This window comes from Apteryx mantelli, chromosome 39, assembly GCF_036417845.1.
Source record: "Apteryx mantelli isolate bAptMan1 chromosome 39, bAptMan1.hap1, whole genome shotgun sequence".
In the NCBI taxonomy this organism is placed as follows: Eukaryota; Metazoa; Chordata; class Aves; order Apterygiformes; family Apterygidae; genus Apteryx; species Apteryx mantelli.
In genome coordinates this window covers 598,365-621,900 of record NC_090016.1, presented here as the reverse complement: position 1 = coordinate 621,900, position 23,536 = coordinate 598,365, and the positions used below count along the sequence as shown (strand labels likewise).

Genomic DNA, 23,536 nt, shown 5'->3' with positions numbered 1-23,536 from the left:
GTGGATATGGGGGGGGGGGTCAGGGGTAAAGGGTGATGACCTCGGTGCCGGCGCCGCGCACCAGCAGCACCCGCTCCAGCCCTTCCGTCAGCACCTCCACGAACTCCAGGTCTGGGGGGGGCTCGTTAAGGAAACGACCCCCCTTAATTGCCCCCCCCGGGGGTAATTAACCCCCCCGGGTGCTAATTAACCCCCCCACATGTTAATTAACCCCCCCACATGCTAATTAAGCCCCCTCCAGGCTAATTAACCCCCCCCCCGGGGGTGTTAGCGCCTGCCCCAGAGATGCCCCCCCTCCTCCCTCGGTGGTTGGCTCCTCCCCCTTCCCAATTAATTGCCCCCTCGGGGGTTAATTGCCCCCCTCCCCATGGCTAATTGCCCCCCCCCGGGTTATTTGCCCCCTCTCTGGGTTATTTGCCCCCCTCCTGCCGGTGTTAGTTGCCCCCCCCCCCCCAGGGGGTGGGATGGAGGACGTGGGACACGGAGGTGGGATGTGGAGGGGGGGACGTGGGACACGGGACGTGGGACATGGATGTGGAGGTGGAACACGGGACATGGACATGGAAGTGGGACATGGAGATGGGACGTGGAGGGGGGACACAGGACACGGAGGTGGGATGTGGAGGGGGGATGTAGAACGTGGAGGTGGAGGGGGGACGGGGGACGTGGAGGGGGGACACAGGACATGGAGGTGGAGATGGGACACGGGACATGGAGGTGGGACGTAGGATGTGGAACGTGGGACACGGGTGGAACATGGAGGTGGAACGGGGGACGTGGGACACGGAGGGGGGACGTGGGACACAGGACATGGAGGTGGGACATGGACATGGGGGTGGGAGGTGGAGGTGGGATGTGGAGGGGGGACACAGGACGTGGAGGTGGGACACGGAGGTGGGACACGGGACATGGAGATGGGACATAGGACACAGACACGGAGGTGGAACGTGGAGGTGGAGATGGGACGTGGAGGTGGGACACAGAGGTGGGACGTAGGACACAGACGTGGAGGTGGGACATGGAGGTGGAACGCAGGATACAACATGGACGTGGAAGTGGGACACGGGACGTGGAGGTGGGACATGGAGGTGGGACGCGGGACACAACATGGACGTGGAAGTGGGATGCGGGACACACATGGAGGTGGGAGGTAGAACATGGAGGTGGAGATAGGATGTGGAAGTGGGACATGGAGGTGGGATGTGGAGGTGGGACATGGGACATGGAGACACGGAGGTGGAGAGGGGACGTGGAGGTGGGACACGGGACGTGGAGGTGGGATGTAGGATGCAGGACATGGGACACGGAGGGGGGACGTGGGACACAGGACATGGACGTGGAGGGGGGGACGTGGAGGGGGGACGTGGGACACAGGACATGGAGGTGGAATGTGGAGGTGGAACACGGGACATGGAGGTGGAGATGGGACGTGGAGGTGGGACGCGGTGGGATGTAGGGCATGGAGATGGAGGTGGGACACAAGTATGGAGGCAGGACGCAGGCAGGGAGGCAGGACATGGAGGCAGGACCTAAATATGGAGGCGGGACACGGGGAGGCGGGACACAAGTATGGAGGTGGCACATAGCTATGGAGGCAGGATGCAGGCAGGGAGGCAGGATGCGGGACGTGGAGGTGGGACATGGGTGTAGAGGTGGGACATGGGACAGGGGACGTAGCTATGGAGGCAGGACACAAGCAGGGAGGCAGGACATGGAGGTGGGACGCAGGCAGGGAGGTGGGACATACCTATGGAGGCAGGATGCAGGCAGGGAGGCAGGACATGGAAATGGAACGCAGCTATGGAGACAAGACGCAGGCAGGGAGGCAGGATGCAGGCAGGACGCAGGATGTAGACATGGGACATAGCTATGGAGGCAGGACGCAGGCAGGGAGGCAGGACGTGGAGGTGGGATGTAGCTATGGAGGCAGGATGCAGGCAGGGAGGTGGAACATACCTATGGAGGCAGGACGCAGGCAGGGAGGCAGGACGCAGGACGTGGAGGCAAGACGTAGCTATGGAGGCAGGATGCAGGCAGGGAGGCAGGATGTAGCTATAAAGGCAGGACGCAGGCAGGGAGGCAGGACGCAAGACATGGAGGCAGGATGCAGCTATGGAGGCAGGACGGAGGCAGGGAGGCAGGACACAGCTATGGAGGCAGGACACAGAACAGGGAGATGGGACATACCTATGGAAGCAAGATACAGGCAGGGAGGCAGGACGCAGAACATGAAGGTGGAACACAGCTATGGAGGCAGGATGGAGGCAGGGAGGCAAGACGCAGAACATGAAGGTGGGACGCAGCTATGGAGGCAGGATGCAGGCAGGGAGGCAGGATGTGGACATGGGACGTAGCTATGGAGGCAGGATGGAGGCAGGGAGGCAGGACGCAGGACGTGGAGGTGGGACATAGCTATGGAGGCAGGACGCAGGACGTAGACATGGGATGTAGCTATAGAGGCAGGACGCAGGCAGGGAGGCAGGAGGCAGGACATGAAGGTGGGACGCAGCTATGGAGGCAGGACGCAGGCAGGGAGGTAGGACATAACTATGGAGGCAGGACGCAGGCAGGGAGGCAGGATGCAGGCAGGACGCAGCTATGGAGGCAGGACGGAGGCAGGGAAGCAGGACGCAGAACATGGAGCTGGGACGCAGCTATGGAGGCAGGACGGAGGCAGGGAGGCAGGACGCAGGCCCCGGGACCCCTCTGCCCCTCCCCGGGGGGGGGGGGGATGCAGTTGTCGTGGGCGCGGGGGCGCCGGGGGGGCGGCGGCAGGTTGAGCAGCACCAGGCGGGCGCCCTGCGAACGCGCCACCATGGCCTCGTTGAGGCGCACGGCCGTGTGCATGCGCCGCACGTTGCGCGCGCCCCTGCCACCGCCGCCGCCGCCACGGGGGGGACACGGGGGGACGGAGGTGGGACGTGGAGGTGGGACGTGGGCATGGAGGTGGGACATAAGTATGGAGGGGGGACGTGGGACACGGAGGGGGACGTAAATATGGAGGTGGAACATGGAGGTGGAACATAAGCATGGAGGTGGGATGTGGGACATGGAAGTGGGACACGGACATGGGACACGGAGGTGGGACATAAGTATGGAGGTGGGACATGGACACGGAGGTGGGACATGGACACGGAGGTGGGACATGGACACGGAGGTGGGACACGGGACATGGACACGGAGGGGGATGTAAGTATGGAGGTGTGACACGGGACATGGACATGGAGGTGGGACACAAGTATGGAGGTGGGACATGGAAATGGGACACAACATGGGACACGGAGGGGGACATAAGTATGGAGGTGGGACATGGAGGTGGGGCATAAGTATGGAGGTGGGGCATGGACATGGAGGTGGGACATGGGACACGGAGATGGAGGTGGGACACGGAGATGGAGGTGGGACACGGAGATGGAGGTGGGACACGGAGATGGACATAAGTGTGGAGGTGGGACATGGGACATGGACATGGAGGTGGGACATGGAGGTGGGACATGGAGGTGGGACATAAGTATGGAGATAGAACATGGAGGTGGGACACGGAGGGGGACACGAGTATGGAGGTGGGACACAACATGGGACATAAGCATGGAGGTGGGACACGGACGTGGGACACGGAGGGGGACATAAGTATGGAGATGGGACACAGGACATGCACATGGAGGTGGAACATGGAGGTGGGATGTAAGTATGGAGGTGGGACAGGGAGGTGGGACACAACATGGGACATGGAGGGGGACATAAGTATGGAGGTGGGACACAGAGATGGGACACGGGACATGGACATGGAGGTGGGACACAGAGGTGGGACGTAAGTATGGAGGTGGGACATGCACATGGAGGCGGAACATGAACATGGGACATGGAGGGAACGTAAGTATGGAGGTGGGACATGGAGATGGAACATAAGTATGGAGGTAGAACATGGACATGGGACACAGAGGGGGACGTAAGTATGGAGGTGGGACACGGGACACGGAGGTGGGACATGGAGGTGGGAGATAAACATGGAGGTGGGACATGGAGGTGGGATGTGGGACATGGAAATAGGACATAGACATGGAGGTGGAACGTAGGACATAGGGAGAGGAGACATGGGAGGGGGAGGTGGGATATGGGACACAGGACATGGAGGTGGAGGTTGGACATAGATGTGGAAGCAGGACATAGGACATGGGATGTAGACGTGGAGGTGGAACATGGGACACGGGACATGGAGGTGGGACGCGGGACGTGGAGGTAGAACATGGATGTGGAGACGGGACACAAGATGTAGATGCGAAGGTGGGACACGGGACACGGAAATGGGACGTAAACATGGGACACAACATGGAAGTGGGACACACAACATGGAGGCGGACGTGAGACATAGGTACAGAGATGGGACACGGAGATGGGACGTAGGCATGGAGGTGGAACAGAGGACGTGGGACATCATGGAGACGGGACATAGGTATGGAGATGGCAGATGGAGATGGGACATGGGACATGGAGGTGGGACACAGAGGAGGGACGTAGGCATGGAGGTGGGACACGGGATGTGGGACATCATGGAGATGGGACATAGGTATGGAGATGGCAGATGGACATGGGACATGGAGGTGGGACACAGAGGAGGAACACAGACATGGAGATGGAACACGGAATGTGGGACATCATGGAGGTGGGACACGGGATGTGGGACATCATGGAGGTGGGACACGGGATATAGGATGTAGACACGGAGGTGGAACATGGAAGTGGGACACGGGACAGGGACATGGAGGTGGGACATGGGACATAAAATGTGGACACAGAGGTGGGACATGGGACAAGAACATGGAACATAGGATGTGGACACGGAGCAGGGACACGGAACGTGGACACGGAGGTGGGACACGGGACAGGGACACAGGACATAGGATGGGGACACGGAAGTGGGACGCGGGGACACGGAGGCGGCCCACGGAGGCGGCCCACGGCCACGGGACACAGGACACACGTGTGCGGAGCCCACGGCGACAGCGACCACAGCAGGGACACGGGCGGGGGACGGACGGACGGACACGTCAGGGCATGTGGCAGCACCCCCAGCGCCTCCCAGTACATCCCAGTTCCCCCCAGTACATCCCAGTTCCACCTAGAGCCTCTCAGTACCCCCCTCAGTCCCTCCCAGTATATCCCAGTTCCCCCCAGTGCCCCCTCAGCGCCTCCCAGTCCCTCCCACCAGATCCCAGTTGCCCCCAGTGCCTCCCAGTATATCCCAGTTACACCCTCAGCGCCTCCCAGTCCCTCCTAGTGCCCCTTCAGTGCTTCCCAGTATATCCCAGTTGCCCCCAGGGCCCCCTTAGAGCCTCCCAACGCCCTCCCAGAACCCTCCCAGTATATCCCAGTCCACCCCCCCCCCCAGTCCCCCAAGTTCTCCCAGTATATCCCAGTCCCCCTTAGAGCCTCCCAGCACCCCCCAAAACTCCCCCAGTATATCCCAAATGCCCCCCAGAGCTCTCCCAGTATATCCCAGTTGCCCCCCAGAGCCCTCCCAGTATATCCCAGTCCCCCTTAGAGCCTCCCAGTCCCCCTCAGAGCCCTCCCAGTATATCCCAGTCCCCCTTAGAGCCTCCCAACGCCCTCCCAGAGCCCTCCCAGTATATCCCAGTCCCCTTTAGAGCCTCCCAGCGCCCCCCCAGAGCTCTCCCAGTATATCCCAGTTGCCCCCAGAGCCCCCCCAGTATATCCCAGTCCCCCTTAGAGCCTCCCAGCACCCCCCAAAGCCCTCCCAGTATATCCCAGTTCCCCTTAGAGCCTCCCAGTACCCCCCAGAGCTCTCCCAGTATATCCCAGTCCCCTTTAGAGCCTCCCAGAGCCCCCCCAGTATATCCCAGTTCCCCTTAGAGCCTCCCAGTACCCCCCCAGAGCTCTCCCAGTATATCCCAGTATATCCCAGTGCCCCCGGGCGACACTCACGGGCGCGGGCCGAGCAGGTCGGGGCCGGGCTGGCCGCGTCGCGGGCGGCTCCAGGTGAGGTGGACGCGCGTCGCCTCCGTGTCCTCCTCGTCCTCCGAGCCGGCGCTACTGAGGCGCGGCCGCCAGCTGCGCTCCTTCACCAGCTGCGCCTGCGCGGCCGCCGCCCAATCGCCTCACGCCACCGCTCCCCCCCCACCCCCACGTGGGGCCGCCGTCCAATCGCGTCGCGCGCCGCTTTCTTGTCCCACCCCCCCACGTGGTCCGCCGCCCAATCAGCGCCGCCGCGCGGTTGCCGGGGTAACGGGGAGCGGGTGAGGCAGCGCGCGGCGAGCGCCGCGGTCGCCATGGTGATTCCCGCCAAGGGCCGTGCGCGTGCGCAAACCGCCAGAATGACGCCGTTGCCATAGTGATTCCCGCCAAGGGCCGCGCACGCGCGCAACGGCCGCCACAGTGACGCCGTTGCCATGGTGATTCCCGCCAGGGGCCGCGCGCGTGCGCAAGCCGCCACAGAGCGATGCCGTTGCCATGGCGACTCCCGCCAAAAATTGCAGCCGCCCCCCCCCCCCGTGCAACAGTCGCCCCAGAGCGACGCCGTCGCCATGGTGATTCCCGCCAAAAGCCTCCTCAGCGCTATGGCGCCGTCCCGCGTGAGGGAGGGCGTCAGGCGCGACACCACCGCCGTGACACGCGTCAACCCCGTGTCCCCGCACAGCGGCGGTAAGCCCGGGAGGCGCCCGCGCTGCCGCAACAGGCGCGTGCAGGTGTGCGTGTGTGTGTTGGGGGGGGTGGGGTGTTACCTCTCGCTGCCGCTCGGCCTCCGACAGCCGCATCTGCCGCAGCATGGCCGACCGCTGCTCCATCATCAGCGTCCGCTCGTAGGTGTAGGCCGAGATGTCGCTGTCGTGCTGCGGGGATAGGGGCCCAGGCGTCCGGGGGAGGAACCCAGTCACCCGGGGGAAGGGGCCCAGGCGTCCGGGGCGAGGGGCCCTCACCATCTCCACCACCTCCACGGCCGCCGGCAGCCGCAGCAGCCGCACGAAGGCCCGCAGGTGCCGCCGCATCTCGATGCTGTTGTCCTCCAGCTGCGCCACCGTGAAGATCCGCACGCGGCAGCCGCGCCACGCCTGCGGGCCCCGCCCCCAGCCCCGCCCCCCCCACCGGCAGCGCGTCAGCGCCACCCGCCCGCCGCCGGCCACGTGACCGCCGCCGCCCAATCCGCGGCCCGTTGCCGCGGCGACCGGTTGCCGTGGCAACGCCGCTGTGGTGATTCCCGCCCAAACGGCAGCGCGCGCGCGTGCGCGCTCGCTGCCGGCGCCGCGGCGGCCCCATAGCGACCCCCCTCTGCCCCATAGCGACCCCCATAGCGCCCCCCAGCCCCATAGCGACCCTATAGAGACCCCCAACCCCACAGCAGCCCCACACAGACCCCCAGCCCCACAGCGACCCCATAGCGACCCCCAGCCCCATAGCGACCCCCAGCCCCACAGCGACCCTATAGAGACCCCCAGCCCCATAGCAGCCCCATAGAAACCCCCAGCCCCATAGCGACTCCCATAGTGTCCCCCAGCCCCACAGCGACCCCATAGCGACCCCCATAGTGACCCCCAACCCCATAGCAGCCCCACAGAGACCCCCAGCCCCACAGCGACCCCATAGCGACACCCAGCCCCACAGCCGCCCCATAGAGACCCTATGAGACCCCCAGCCCCACAGCTGCCCCATAGCGACCCCCTGCCCCACAGCGACCCTATAGCGACCCCCAGTCCCATAGTGACCCTATAGAGACCCCCAGCCCCACAGCTGCCCCATAGCGACCCCCTGCCCCACAGCGACCCTATAGCGACCCCCAGTCCCATAGTGACCCTATAGAGACCCCCAGCCCCACAGCTGCCCCATAGCGACCCCCAGCCCCACAGCGACCCTATAGCGACCCCCAGCCCCACAGCTGCCCCCAGCCCCACAGCTGCCCCATAGCGACCCCCTGCCCCACAGCGACCCTATAGCGACCCCCAGTCCCATAGTGACCCTATAGAGACCCCCAGCCCCACAGCTGCCCCATAGCGACCCCCTGCCCCACAGTGACCCTATAGCGACCCCCAGTCCCATAGTGACCCTATAGAGACCCCCAGCCCCACAGCTGCCCCATAGCGACCCCCAGCCCCACAGCGACCCTATAGCGACCCCCAGTCCCACAGCGACCCCCAGCCCCACAGCTGCCCCATAGCGACCCCCAGCCCCACAGCGACCCTATAGCGACCCCCAGTCCCATAGTGACCCTATAGAGACCCCCAGCCCCACAGCTGCCCCATAGCGACCCCCTGCCCCACAGCGACCCTATAGCGACCCCCAGTCCCATAGTGACCCTATAGAGACCCCCAGCCCCACAGCTGCCCCATAGCGACCCCCAGCCCCACAGCGACCCTATAGCGACCCCCAGTCCCACAGCGACCCCCAGCCCCACAGCTGCCCCATAGCGACCCCCAGCCCCACAGCGACCCTATAGCGACCCCCAGCCCCACAGCTGCCCCCAGCCCCACAGCTGCCCCATAGCGACCCCCTGCCCCACAGCGACCCTATAGCGACCCCCAGCCCCATAGTGACCCTATAGAGACCCCCAGCCCCACAGCTGCCCCATAGCGACCCCCAGCCCCACAGCTGCCCCCAGCCCCACAGCTGCCCCATAGCGACCCCCTGCCCCACAGCGACCCTATAGAGACCCCCAGCCCCACGGCTGCCCCACAGCGACCCCCAGCCCCATAGCGCCCCATAGAGACCCCCAGCCCCACAGCTGCCCCATAGCGACCCCCAGCCCCACAGCTGCCCCCAGCCCCACAGCTGCCCCATAGCGACCCCCTGCCCCACAGCGACCCTATAGCGACCCCCAGCCCCATAGTGACCCTATAGAGACCCCCAGCCCCACAGCTGCCCCATAGCGACCCCCAGCCCCACAGCTGCCCCCAGCCCCACAGCTGCCCCATAGCGACCCCCTGCCCCACAGCGACCCTATAGAGACCCCCAGCCCCACGGCTGCCCCACAGCGACCCCCAGCCCCATAGCGCCCCATAGAGACCCCCAGCCCCACAGCTGCCCCATAGCGACCCCCAGCCCCACAGCTGCCCCCAGCCCCACAGCTGCCCCATAGCGACCCCCTGCCCCACAGCGACCCTATAGCGACCCCCAGCCCCACAGCGACCCCCAGCCCCACAGCTGCCCCATAGCGACCCCCTGCCCCACAGCGACCCCATAGCGACCCCCATAGTGTCCCCCAGCCCCACAGCGACCCTATAGAGATCCCCAGCCCCACAGCGACCCCCAGCCGCCCCACAGCGACCCCCAGCCGCCCCACAGCTGCCCCATAGCGACCCCCAGCCCCACAGCGACCCCCAGCCCCACAGCTGCCCCATAGCGACCCCCTGCCCCACAGCGACCCTATAGCGACCCCCAGTCCCATAGTGACCCTATAGAGACCCCCAGCCCCACAGCTGCCCCATAGCGACCCCCAGCCCCACAGCGACCCTATAGAGACCCCCAGCCCCACAGCGACCCCCAGCCCCACAGCTGCCCCATAGCGACCCCCTGCCCCACAGCGACCCTATAGCGACCCCCAGTCCCATAGTGACCCTATAGAGACCCCCAGCCCCACAGCGACCCCCAGCCCCACAGCTGCCCCATAGCGACCCCCTGCCCCACAGCGACCCTATAGCGACCCCCAGCCCCACAGCGACCCCCAGCCCCACAGCTGCCCCATAGCGACCCCCTGCCCCACAGCGACCCTATAGAGACCCCCAGCCCCACGGCTGCCCCACAGCGACCCCCAGCCCCATAGCGCCCCATAGAGACCCCCAGCCCCACAGCTGCCCCATAGCGACCCTATAGAGACCCCCAGCCCCATAGCGGCCCCATAGCGACCCCCGGCCCCACAGCTGCCCCACAGCGACCCCCAGCCCCATAATGACCCCCATAGTGACCCCCAACCCCATAGCAGCCCCACACAGACCCCCAGCCCCATAGCGGCCCCACAGCGACCCCCAGCCCCACGGCTGCCCCATAGCGACCCCCAGCCCCATTGCGACCCCATAGCGACCCCCAGCCCCATAGCTGCCCCATAGCGACTCCCATAGTGGCCCCAGCCCCATAGCGACCCCCAGCCCCACGGCTGCCCCATAGCGACCCCCAGCCCCATAGCGACCCCCTCGCCCCATAGCGACCCCCATAGCGCCCCCCAGCCCCATAGCGACCCTATAGAGCCCACAGCGACCCTATAGAGACCCCCAACCCCACAGCAGCCCCACACAGACCCCCAGCCCCATAGCGACCCCCAGCCCCACAGCGACCCTATAGAGACCCCCAGCCCCATAGCGCCCCATAGAAACCCCCAGCCCCATAGCGACTCCCATAGTGTCCCCCAGCCCCACAGCGACCCCATAGCGACCCCCATAGTGACCCCCAACCCCATAGCAGCCCCACAGAGACCCCCAGCCCCACAGCGACCCCGTAGAGATCCCCAGCCCCATAGCGACCCCCAGCCCCATAGCGGCCCCACAGCGACCCCCAGCCCCACAGCGACCCCCATAGCGACCCCCAGCCCCACGGCTGCCCCACAGCGACCCCCGGCCCCATAGCGACCCCCATAGTGACCCCCACCCCACAGCGACCCCATAGAGATACGCAGCCCCATAGCGACCCCCAGCCTCATAGCGACCCCCAGCCCTACAGCCGCCCCATAACAACCCCCAGCCGCCCCATAGCGACCCACAGCGACCCCCCCCCGCACCTTGTGCTGCCGCAGCAGGCAGGGCAGCAGCGTGAGGACGCCGCCGTCGTGCACCACCCACCACACGTCCAGGCTGCCGCCGCCATCATGGCCGCCATCATCGCCGTCGCCCTCAGCGCGGCGGCGCGCGGCGGCAGCGGCGGTTTCGAGGCCCCCCGCGGTTGCGGCGGCGGCGGGCTCGGGGGGGGCGGGGCCGGCGGCGGCGGTTTCCAGGCCCCCCTCGCCCGGCCACGCCCCGCAGCCCTTGGCCACCAGCAGCGCCCGGCCCGCCGCCGCCGCCGCCCGCACCAGCCCTGCCCGGGGGGGGGGGGGGGGGGAGAGACGGGGGGTGTCACGAGTTGCGTCGGGCCTCGGCTATGGGGGGTGTCAGGGGGGGACGTGAGGTGTCACGAGTGCGTCGGGGCTCAGCTATGGGGTGTCATGAGTGCGTCAGGTCTCGGCTATGGGGTGTCACGAGGGCTGTGGGGCGTCACGAGTGCGTCGGGCCTCAGCTAGGGGGGACGTGGGGTGTCACGAGCGCGTCGGGCCTCAGCTAAGGGGTGTCAGGGGGGGATGTGGGGCGTCACGAGGGCGTCAGGTCTCGGCTCTGGGGCGTCACGAGGGCGTCAGGGCTCAGCTAGGGGGGATGTGGGGTGTCACGAGTGCGTCGGGGCTCAGCTCGGGGGTGTCACGAGAGCGTCAGGACTCAGTTGGGGGGGATGTGGGGTGTCACGAGGGCGTCAGGGCTCAGCTATGGGGTGTCACGGGGGGACCTGGGGTGTCACGAGGGCGTCAGGCCTCAGCTATGGGGTGTCGGGGGGGACGTGGGGTGTCACGAGCGTGTCAGGGCTCAGCTAAGGGGCGTCACGAGGGCATCAGGCCTCAGCTATGGGGTCTCAGGGGGGGACGTGGGGTGTCACGAGCGTGTCAGGTCTCGGCTATGGGGTGTCACGAGTGCGTCAGGGCTCGGCTCTGGGGCGTCTTGAGGGCGTCGGGGCTCAGCTAAGGGGTGTCGGGGGGGATGTGGGGTGTCACGAGCGTGTCGGGGCTCAGTTGGGGGGGACCTGGGGTGTCACGAGTGTGTCAGGTCTCAGCTATGGGGTGTCAGGGGGGACCTGGGGTGTCACGAGGGCGTCGGGGCTCAGCTATGGGGTGTCACGAGAGCGTCAGGGCTCAGCTAGGGGGGCGTCGGGGGGGACGTGGGGGCATCACGAGGGCGTTGGGCCTCAGCCCCCCCCCCCACCCCGGCCCCATCCATGCACCGAATCCGCCCGGCCTCAGCTCCGGCGTCTCACGCGTGCACCGAGCGGCTCCGTGCTCAGCCCTGACAGCTCCCACATGCACCGAATGCGCCCGGCCTCAGCTCTCGCGGCTCATCCGTGCAACGAGCGGCTCCGTGCTCAGCCCCGACAGCTCACGCGTGCACCGAATGCGCCCGGCCTCAGCTTCCGAGGCTCATCCGTGCACCGAGCGCAGCAGGTCTCAGCCCCCCGCAGCTCATCCGTGCACCGAATCCGCCCGGCCTCAGCTCCCACATGCACCGAGCGGCACCATGCTCAGCCCCAGGGTCTCACACGTGCACCGAACGCGCCCGGCCTCAGCCCCCACAGCTCGTCCATGCACTGAGTGTGTCCGTCCTCAGCTCCAGGGTCTCACACATGCACTGAATGCGCCCAGCCTCAGCCCCCACGGCTCATCCATGCACCGAGCGCAGCAGGTCTCAGCTCCCATGGCTCATCCGTGCACCGAACGCGCCCGGCCTCAGCCCCGGCAGCTCCCACGTGCACCGAACGCGCCCGGCCTCAGCTCCCACGGCTCATCCGTGCACCGAATGCGACCGGCCTCAGCCCCCACAGCTCATTCATGCACCGAACGGCTCCATTCTCAGCCCTGACAGCTCATCTGTGCACCGAGCGGCTCCGTGCTCAGCTCCAGCAGCTCATCCGTGCACCGAACGCGCCCGGCCTCAGCTCCCATGCCTTGTCCATGCACCGAGCGCAGCAGGTCTCAGCTCCTACACCTCGCACATGCACCGAATGCGCCCGGCCTCAGCCCTGACAGCTCACACGTGCACCGAATGCGCCCGGCCTCAGCTTCCGAGGCTCATCCGTGCACCGAATGTGCCCGGTCTCAGCTCCTACAGCTCCCACGTGCACCGAGCGGCCCCGTGCTCAGCTCCAGGGTCTCACACGTGCACCGAATGCGCCCGGTCTCAGCTCCTACAGCTCCCACATGCACCAAATGTGCCCGGTCTCAGCTCCCGCAGCTCCCACGTGCACCGAGCGGCCCCGTGCTCAGCTCCAGGGTCTCACACGTGCACCGAATGCGCCCGGCCTCAGCTCTCGCAGCTCATCCATGCAACGAGCGGCTCCGTGCTCAGCCCCGACAGCTCATGCGTGCACCGAATGCGCCCGGCCTCAGCTTCCGAGGCTCATCCGTGCACCGAGCGGCTCCGTGCTCAGCCCTGACAGCTCCCACATGCACCGAATGCGCCCGGCCTCAGCTCCGGCGTCTCACGCGTGCACCGAGCGGCCCCGTGCTCAGCCCCGGCAGCTCCCGCGTGCACCGAATGCGCCCGGCCTCAGCTTCCGAGGCTCATCCGTGCACCGAGTGCGCCCGGTCTCAGCTCCGGCGTCTCACACGTGCACTGAGCGCAGCAGGTCTCAGCCCTGACAGCTCATCCGTGCACCGAGCGGCTCCGTGCTCAGCTCCAGCAGCTCATCCGTGCACCGAACGCGCCCGGCCTCAGCTCCCATGCCTTGTCCATGCACCGAGCGCAGCAGGTCTCAGCTCCTACACCTCGCACATGCACCGAATGCGCCCGGCCTCAGCCCTGACAGCTCACACGTGCACCGAATGCGCCCGGCCTCAGCTTCCGAGGCTCATCCGTGCACCGAATGTGCCCGGTCTCAGCTCCCGCAGCTCCCACGTGCACTGAGCGGCCCCGTGCTCAGCTCCAGGGTCTCACACGTGCACCGAATGCGCCCGGCCTCAGCTCTCGCGGCTCATCCGTGCAACGAGCGGCTCCGTGCTCAGCCCCGACAGCTCATGCGTGCACCGAATGCGCCCGGCCTCAGCTTCCGAGGCTCATCCGTGCACCGAACGCGCCCGGCCTCAGCCCCCCCACGCGCCGCCGCCGCCGCGGGGACTCACCGACGAAGGTGCGGGCGGGCCGGGGGTCGCCGCCGCGCCGCCGCCAGCCCCGCGGCCACCCCAGCAGCAGGGCGTTGGGCCGCAGGGCGCCCAGGCCGCAGCCCTGCACCAGCTGCGCCAGCCCCTCGGCCGCCCGCGGCGCCACCAGCGCCTGCGCGAAGCCCCGCAGCCCCGCGGCCGCCATGCGCCGCCGCAGCTCCTGCGCCGCGGGGACGGGGGGGACACGGGGGGGACACGGGGGGGTCAGCGCGGGGCTGCTCCCCACTGCGGCCTGCCCGGGGAGGGGCCCAGGCGTCTGGGCGAGGGGCCCAGGTGTCCGGGAAAAGGGCCCAGGTGTCCGGGTGAAGGGGCCCAGGCGTCCGGGAAAAGGGGCCCAGGAGTCCGGGTGAGGGGCCCAGGCGTCCGGGGAAAGGGCCCAGGTGTCCGGGGAAGGGACCCAGGCGTCCGGGAAAAGGGACCCAGGCGTCCGGGTGAAGGGGCCCAGGCGTCCGGGGAAAGGGCCCAGGTGTCCGGGGAAGGGACCCAGGCGTCCGGGAAAAGGGACCCAGACGTCCGGGGAAGGGGCCCAGGCGTCCGGGAAAAGGGCCCAGGCGTCCGGGGAAAGGGCCCAGGCATCTGGGGAAGGGGCCCAGGTGTCCGGGAAAAGGGGCCCAGGCGTCCAGGGAAGGGACCCAGGCGTCCGGGAAGGGGCCCAGGTGTCCGGGAAAGGGACCCAGGCGTCCGGGGAAGGGCCCAGGCGTCCAGGAAAGGGCCCAGGCATCCGGGAAAGGGGCCCAGGCGTCCAGGGAAGGGGCCCAGGAGTCCGGGAAGGGGCCCAGGCGTCCGGGAAAGGGGCCCAGGCGTCCGGGGAAGGGGCCCAGGCGTCCGGGAAGGGGCCCAGGCGTCCGGGAAAGGGGCCCAGGCATCCAGGAAAGGGGCCCAGGCGTCCGGGAAAGGGGCCCAGGAGTCCGGGAAGGGGCCCAGGCGTCCGGGCCCACCTGCTCGGCCGTCCGCGCCTGCTCGTGAGCCTCCAGAAAGTCCCCGGGGATGACGGAGGCGACGACCGTGAGGCCACCGCCGGCCTTGAGCTGGGCGGCCACAGAGAGCAGCCAGGGCTGCTTCACCCGCAGCTCCTCGTCCAGCTTCAGCAGCACCAGCAGCTGCGGCCTGCGGGGCCCAGGCGTCCGGGAGAGGGGCCCAGGCGTCCGGGAAAAGGGGCCCAGGCGTCCGGGAAGGGACCCAGATGTCCAGAAGAACCAAGATGTCCAAGAAGGACCCAAGTTTTAGTGAGGGACCCAGGTGTCTGGGAGGGGCCCAGGCGTCCGGGAAGGGGCCCAGGCGTCCGGGGAAAGGGGGCCCAGGCGTCCGGGCGCGCTCACCTCCAGTTCTTGCTGTACTGCGGCGTCTCCTCCAGCCGCAGCAGGGCGAAGTGGGCGGCGCTCAGCGACAGCCCCCGCAGCCCGTCCCCCCACTCCTTCTCCGCCCTGCAAGGGGCCCAGGCGTCCGGGAAGGGGCCCAGGAGTCTGGGAGGGGCCCAGGCGTCCGGGAAGGGGCCCAGGAGTCCGGGAAAGGGCCTAGGCGTCCAGGGAAGGGGCCCAGGCGTCCGGGAGGGGCCCAGGCGTCCGGGAAGGGGCCCAGGCGTCTGGGGAAGGGGCCCAGGCGTCCAGGAAGGGGCCCAGGTGTCCGGGAAAAGGGGCCCAGGCGTCCGGGAAAAGGGGCCCAGGCATCCGGGGAAGGGGCCCAGGCGTCCGGGAAGGGGCCCAGTAGTCCGGGAAAGGGCCCAGGCGTCCGGGGAAGGGGCCCAGGCGTCCGGGGAGGGGCCCCGGCATCCAGGGAAGGGGCCCAGGAGTCCAGGGAAGGGGCCCAGGCGTCCGGGGCAGGGGCCCAGGCATCCGGGAAAAGGGGCCCAGGCATCCGGGGAAGGGGCCCAGGCGTCCGGGAAAGGGCCCAGGCATCCGGGAAAGGGGCCCAGGCGTCCGGGGAGGGGCCCCGGCATCCAGGGAAGGGGCCCAGGAGTCCAGGGAAGGGGCCCAGGCGTCCGGGGCAGGGGCCCAGGTGTCCGGGCGAGGGGCCCAGGCATCCGGGGAAGGGACCCAGGTGTCCGGGAAAGGGCCCAGGCGTCCGGGGAAGGGGCCCAGGCGTCCGGGGAAGGGACCCAGGTGTCTGGGGAAGGGGCCCAGGTGTCCGGGGAAGGGGCCCAGGCGTCCGGAAAGGGGCCCAGGCGTCCGGGGCAGGGGCCCAGGCGTCCGGGCGAGGGGCCCAGGCGTCCGGCTCACCCCTGATACTCCATGTACTTGTAGACGGTCCCCGCGATGCCCAAGGCGATGGCGGCGCACGACCACGACGCCGCGAACATCAGCACCAGGCAGAGCCCTGCCCCCGCCAGCGAAAGGCCCCTGCAGGGGACCCAGGCGTCCGGGAAGGGGCCCAGGCGTCCGGGAAGGGGCCCAGGCGTCCGGGCCCGGGTGGCAGAAGGGGCCCAGGCGTCCGGGCTCGCTCACCAGTGGTAGTAGGGCAGCCGAGGGCGCCAGGTCGGGGTGCGCAGGAGGCTCTGCAGGGCACACGCCAAGTTCACGGCCAGGTAACACGTGAGCAGGAACCTGCCGGGGGGGGACGGATGGTCCCGTGTTGGCTCGTGTTGACCCGTGTTGACCCATGTTGACCCACAGAATCACAGAATCACTGAGGTTGGAAGGGACCTCTGGAGATCATCTAGTCCAACCCCCCTGCTCCACCAGGGTCAATTGACATTGACCTGTGTTGTCCCACATTGACCCATGTTGACCTGTGTTGACTCATGCTGGCCCGTATTGACTCATGTTGACCCGTGTTGACCAGTGTTGACCCATGTTGACTTGTGTTGGCCCATATTGACTCATGTTGACCAATGTTGGCCCGTGTTGACTCGTGTTGAACCATGTTGACTCGTGTTGACCCGTGTTGACCCATCTTGACACGTGTTGACTTGTGCTGGCCCATATTGACCCATGTTGACTTGTGTTGACTAATGTTGACCCAGGTTGACTCATGTTGGCCCGTGTTGACTCATGTTGAACCATGTTGACTCGTGTTGGCCCGTATTGACCCATTGACTTGTGTTGACTCATGTTGACTTGTGTTGACCCGTGTTGAGTCGTGTTTACCCATCTTGACCCGTGTTGACTTGTGTTGGCCCGTATTGACCCATGTTGACCAATGTTGGCCCGTGTTGACTAATGTTGACTTATGTTGACTTGTGTTGACCCATGTTGATTCATGTTGGTCCATATTGACCAATGTTGACCCATGTTGACTAATGTTGGCCCATATTGACCCATGCTGGCCCATACTGACCTCTGTTGACTCATGTTGACCCATGTTGACCCGTATTGATCCATATTGACCTGTGTTGGCCCGTGTTGACCCATGTTGACTCATCTTCACCCATGTGGACCCGTGTTGACTCATGTTGACATGTGTTGACTTGTGTGAACCCATGTTGACCCGTGTTGACCCATGTTGAGTCGTGTTGGCCCATGTTGACTTGTGTGAACCTGTGTTGGCCCATATTGACCCATGTTGACTCGTGTTGACTTGTGTGAACTCATGTTGACCCACGTTGACTCATGTTGACTTGTGTGAACCCATGTTGACCTGTGTTGACCCGTGTTGACTCATGTTGACTCACGTCGAGTCGTGTTGGCCCATATTGACCCATGTTGACATGTGTTGACCCGTGTTGACTTGTGTGAACTCATGTTGACCCGTGTTGGCCCGTATTGACCCATGTTGACCCATGTTGACTCATCTTCACCCATGTTGACCCGTGTTGACTTGTGTGAACCCATGTTGACTTGTGTTGGCCCATGTTGACCCGTGTTGACTCATGTTGAGTCATGTTGGCCCATGTTGACTTGTGTGAACCTGTGTTGGCCCATATTGACCCATGTTGACTCGTGTTGACTTGTGTGAACTCATGTTGACCCATGTTGACCCGTGTTGACCCATGTTGGATCATGTTGACTCATGTTGAGTCGTGTTGGCCCATATTGACCCATGTTGACTTGTGTGAACTCATGTTGACCCGTGTTGGCCCGTATTGACCCATGTTGGCTCATGTTGGCCTGTGTTAGCCTGTATTGACCCACGTTGACCCACGTTGACCCGTGTTGACCCATGTTGGCCCGTATTGACCTATGCTGAGCTGTGTTGACTCATGTTGACTCCTGCTGCCCTGTATGGACCCCTGTTCCCTCATATTGGCCCATATTGACCTCTGCTGGTGTCCGTTGACTCATGTTGACCCATGTCGACTCATGTTGAGCCCTGTTGACCCGTACGGACCCATGTTGACCCGTGTGGACTTGTTTCGGCCCGTGTTGAGAAGCATTAACCTGGGTTGACCCATGTTGACTTGTGCTGACCCATGTTGGCCCGTGTTGCCCCATGTTGACCCACATCAACCTGTGTTGACTTGTTTTGGCCCGTGTTGAGCCCTATAGGCCCATGTTGGTCCACGTTGACCCGTGTTGGCTTGTGTTGACTCACGTTGACCCTTGTTGACCAAAGTTGACCCATATAGACCTGTTTTGACCCGTGTTGACCCATACGGACCTATGTTGTCCCGTGTTGACTCGTGTTGACCTGTGTTGGGCCACATGGACCCAAGTTGACCCGTCTTGGCCCATGTTGACTTGTGTTGACCCACATCAACCCGTGTTGACTCATTTTGGCCTGTGTTGATCCATGTTGACCCATGTTGGCTCATGTTGACCCATGTTGACACCTGTTGACTTGTGTTGACCCATGCGGACTCAAGTTGACCCATGTTGACCAATGTTGACCCATATAGACCTGTTTCGACCCATGTTGTTCCATGTTGACTTGTGTTGACCCATGTTGGGCCACCTTGACCCATGTTGGCTCACGTTGACCTGTGTTGACCCGTGTTGACCTGCCTGGACCCATGTTGACTCATGTTGACCCAACTGACTCATGTTGACCCAGGTTGGCCTGTGTGGACCCATGTTGACCCGTGTTGACCCGTGTTGACCAACGTTGACCCGTGTTGGCCCATGTTGACCCGTGTTGACCAACGTTGACCCATGTTGGCCCATGTTGACCCATATAGACCTGCTTTGACCTGTGACGACCCACCTTGACCCACACGGACCAGTATTGACCCGTGTTGACCCATGTGGCCTCCCGTCGATGCGTGTTGACCCGTGTTGCCCCACGCTACCTTCACGCCCGCCCTCCCCACGTGCCCGTCCCGCCCCCCCGGCCACGCGTGTCCACCCCCCCCGGCCACGCACACGGAGAAGATGGGCGCCACGAGGTCAAGGGAGGCCACGAGGACGCCCAGCTCGGCGATGGCGGCCGTCAGCCCCAGGGCCCACACGGGTTCCCTGCCGTCCTCGCCGGGCGCCAGCACCTGCGGGGTGGGACAAGGACACGCCACGACACGCTAAGGACGGGGGTGGGTGGCCCTGTGCCACCCCCTGCCCCCCAAAAGGCCACAACATGCAATAAAACGTGACAACACGCGACGACACGTGACGACACGCGATGACACGCGACGACACGCGACAACACGTGACGACACGCGATGGCCACGAGGGGGGGGAGGGAGGGCGGCGCGATGTCCCCGCGCAACGGCGTGGCCTGAAACACCCCAAAAAGCCCTAAAAAGCCCAAAAAACCCATGGAAGGCCCCAACACGCGATAACACGCGATAACACGCAATAACACGCTAAGAGCGGCAGGGGCGGGGGAGGGCGGTGACACGTTTTCCACGCAACGACGTGGCCTGAAAGGCCCTAAAAAGCCCCAAAAAGCCCTAAAACGCCCTAAAAAGCCCCAAAAACCCATGAAAGACCCCAACACGCGATAACACGTGACAACACGCAACAACACGCTAAGGTCGAAAGTGGCAGGAGAAGGCAGGGAGACGCTGCCCATGCAATGATGCTGCCTAAAACACCCTAAAGTGCCCCAAAGGCCCCAACATGCAATAACACACTAAGACCCAAGGTGGCAGGAGAAGGCAGGGAGATGTTGCCGATGCACCGACGCTGCCTAAAACACCCTAAAGTGCCCCCAAAACCCCAACACGTGATAACACGTGACAACACGCTAAGACCCAAGGTGGCAGGAGAAGGCAGGGAGATGTTGCCGATGCACCGACGCTGCCTAAAACACCCTAAAGTGCCCCCAAAGGCCCCAACACGTGACAACACGTGACAACACGCTAAGACCGAAAGTGGCAGGAGAAGGCAGGGAGACATTCCCCATGCAACGACGCTGCCTAAAACACCCTAAAGTGCCCCAAAGGCCCCAACACGTGACAACACGTGACAACACGCTAAGACCGAAAGTGGCAGGAGAAGGCAGGGAGACGCTGCCCATGCAACGACGCTGCCTAAAACACCCTAAAGTGCCCCAAAGGCCCCAACATGCAATAACATGCTAAGGTCGAAAGTGGCAGGAGAAGGCAGGGAGACGCTGCCCATGCAACGACGCTGCCTAAAACACCCCAAAGGCCCCCAAAGACCCCCAACACGCGATAACACACGACAACACGTGATAACACGCTAAGACCGAAAGTGGCAGGAGAAGGCAGGGAGACGTTCCCCATGCAACGACGCTGCCTAAAACACTCTAAATTGTCCCGAAATGCCCCGAAAGGCCCCGAATGCCGCGAGGGGGAGGTGACACGCGGAGGGGAGGTGACGCGCGGCGGGGAGGTGACACGCGCGCGGCTCACGTGGAGGCCCGGCAGGGCGCGGAGTCGCGCCAGGGCCCGCAGCAGCCCCGGGCCGGTGACCAGGCAGCGGAGGCCGGCGCCCAGGGAGGCCACGGCGGCGCCGAGCACTGCCACCGCCGGCGAGGGCCAGGCGAGGGTCCCCACGGCCGGCGTCCCCCGCAGCGCCGCCCCGAACCTGCCGGGGGGGGGAGGGGACACGCAGGGGACGTGTGGGGACGTTGGGACAGGGGGGGGACACGGCGAGACGGGGACGCGCGCGGGGATGTGACACGGACACGGTGGACACCTTGGGGACCCATTGGTGACGCTCTGGGGGGGACACTGCGGACCCGGTGGGGACACGGTGACACGTTGGGGACACAGGGACCCGTTGGGGACCTTGGGGACACAGTGACACATTGGGAACATGTAGGGGACACGTTGGGGACATTGGGGACATGGTGACACGGGGAACCCGTTGGGGACATGGTGACACGTTGGGGACACAGGGACCCATTGAGGGACATCAGGGACCCGTTGGGGACCTTGGGGACACAGTGACACATTGGGGACATGTAGGGGATGCATTGGGGACATGGTGACACAGGGACCCGTTGGGGACACGGTGACATGTTGGGGACACAGGGACCCATTGGGGACATTGGGGGACATCAGGGACCCATTGGGGACCTTGGGGACACAGTGACACGTTGGGGACACAGTGACACTGGGGACCCATTGGGGACATGGTGACACATTGGGGACATCAGGGTTCTGTTGGGGACACTGGGGGCACAGCGACACACTGGGGACCCGTTGGGGACATGGTAACACATTGGGGACCCATCGGGGACACTGGGGATGTCAGGGGACAACAGGGACCCGTTGGGGACACTGGGGAGACAGTGACACATTGGGGACATCAGGACATCGGGGGACATTGAGGACCTGTTGGGGACACTGGGGACACGGTGACACGTTGGGGACACAGGGACCCACTGGGGACTTTGGGGACCCATCGGGGACACCAGGGACGTCAGGGGACAACAGGGACCCATTGGGGACACTGGGGAGACAGTGACACATTGGGGACATGGGGACATTGGGGATCCGTTGGGGACATTGGGGACACGGTGACACATTGGGGACACGAGGACCCATCGGGGACCTGTTGGGGACACTGGGGAACATGGTGACATCTTGGGGACATCGGGGTCCTGTTGGGGACCTTGGGGACGCAGTGACCCATCGGGGACATAGGGACGTCGGGGACCCGTTGGGGACGTCGGGAGACACCAGGGACCCGTTGGGGACACTGGGGACATGTTGGGGACATGGGGGACCCATCGGGGACATTGGGGACACGGTGACATGTTGGGGACACGGGGACACCAGGGACCCATTGGGGACACTCGGGACACGGTGACACATTGGGGACACGTTGGGGACATTGGGGACACGGTGACATGTCGGGGACACATTGGGGACACGCTGGGGACGCGTCGGGGACACTCACTTGTCGCGCAGGACGACGCCCTCGACGCAGGCGCCCAGCAGGGCGGCGCTGCCTCCGTCTGCCCCCGTCAAGGAGACCCAAAACGCCCGGAAACGGCCCCAAAAACGCCCCCAAAACCCCCCTGAACCGCCCCAAAACGGGCACCACCCCGAGGAGACCCAAATCCCCCCGAAATAGCCCCAAAATGGGCGCCGAAAACCCCGGGAAATGACCCAAAATGGGACCTCCCCCCCAAACAGCCCCAAATCCATGGAAATAGCCTCAAAACAGGCACCCAAAAACCCTGGAAATGACCCAAAATGGACACCCAAAACCCCCCAAATCGACCCAAAATGGGAGCCCCAAAATCCCCCGAAATAGCCCCAAAACGGACATCCAAAACCTCCCAAACTGGACTGAAATGAGAGTCCCAAAATCCCCTGAAATCGCCCCAAAATGAGACTCCCACCTGGGACAACCAAAAACCCCCCAAATCGACCCAAAACGGGACCCCCCAAAACCCCACAAACCACCCCAAAATGAGACCTCCCCAAAACCCTCTAAACTGCCCCAAAACGGGGCCCCAAAACTCCCTCACCCCCCCCCAGAATGAAGACCCCAAAATCCCCTGAAATAGCCCCAAAACGGACCCACCCCCCCAAAACAGGGACCCACGAATCCCCCCAAAAACGAGAATGCCCAAAACACCCCAAACCCACCCAAAACGACACCCCACATTTTTGGGGGTCCCATTCTCCCATTTTTGGGGTCCCTCCCTGCATTTTTGGGGCAAAAACGCCCATTTTGGGGGCATCTGGCGATTTTGGGGATGAAATTTCCATTTTTTAGGACTCCGACCCTGATTTTTGGGCTCAAAAGTGCCGTTTTTGGGGCCCCCCCGTTCCCCCCTTTGGAAGGTTCCTGCCCCGTTTCTGGGCTGCCGCCCCTCCCCCCACCCTGCCCCCATTTTGGGGTGAAACTGGCCAATTTTAGGGCCGGATGCAGATGAGGGCGGCGACGGCGACGGCGCCGAAGGTTCCGGCCGGGACGGAGCGAGGAGGGTTGGCGAGAGGAGCCGGAGCGACGGCGGCCATGAGCCCTGCCCGGACGCCGGGGCCCCTCAGCTCCCGGACGCCTGGGCCCCTTCCCCGGACGCCTGGATCCCTTCTCCCGGACACCTGGGCCCCTTTTCCCGGACGCCTGGATCCCTTCCCGGATGCCTGGGCCCCTTCCCGGACGCCTGGGCCCCTTCCCGGACGCCTGGGCCCCTTTTCCCGGAGGCCTGGGCCCCTTCCCGGACGCCTGGGCCCCTTCCCCGGACGCCTGGGCCCTTTCCCCGGACACCTGGGTCCCTTCTGGGACTCCTGGTCCCCTTTTCCCGGACGCCTGGGCCCCTTCACCCGGACACCTGGGCCCCTTTTCCCGGACGCCTGGGCCCCTTTCCCGGATGCCTGGGCCCCTTCACCCGGACACCTGGGCCCCTTCCCCA

General features: G+C 65.1%; 1 protein-coding gene across 1 annotated transcript in view; it reads right to left on the bottom strand.

The window, feature by feature from the left end:
• LOC136995170 (solute carrier family 12 member 6-like) overlaps positions 1–23,536 on the bottom strand; it is a 34,474-nt gene continuing 10,938 nt past the window's right edge. The window contains exons 10-24 of the mRNA XM_067314966.1: positions 23,051–23,146; positions 22,069–22,126; positions 20,574–20,748; positions 19,123–19,241; positions 16,330–16,428; positions 16,105–16,224; positions 15,208–15,312; positions 14,827–14,995; positions 13,850–14,048; positions 10,718–11,010; positions 6,936–7,067; positions 6,741–6,848; positions 5,944–6,092; positions 2,736–2,869; positions 1–111 (exon numbers count right to left, since the gene is read on the bottom strand). Of these exons, the coding sequence (XP_067171067.1) occupies positions 20–111; positions 2,736–2,869; positions 5,944–6,092; positions 6,741–6,848; positions 6,936–7,067; positions 10,718–11,010; positions 13,850–14,048; positions 14,827–14,995; positions 15,208–15,312; positions 16,105–16,224; positions 16,330–16,428; positions 19,123–19,241; positions 20,574–20,748; positions 22,069–22,126; positions 23,051–23,146 (2,048 nt within the window). The 3' untranslated portion in view covers positions 1–19. The remainder of the gene's footprint in view (positions 112–2,735; positions 2,870–5,943; positions 6,093–6,740; positions 6,849–6,935; positions 7,068–10,717; positions 11,011–13,849; positions 14,049–14,826; positions 14,996–15,207; positions 15,313–16,104; positions 16,225–16,329; positions 16,429–19,122; positions 19,242–20,573; positions 20,749–22,068; positions 22,127–23,050; positions 23,147–23,536) is intronic.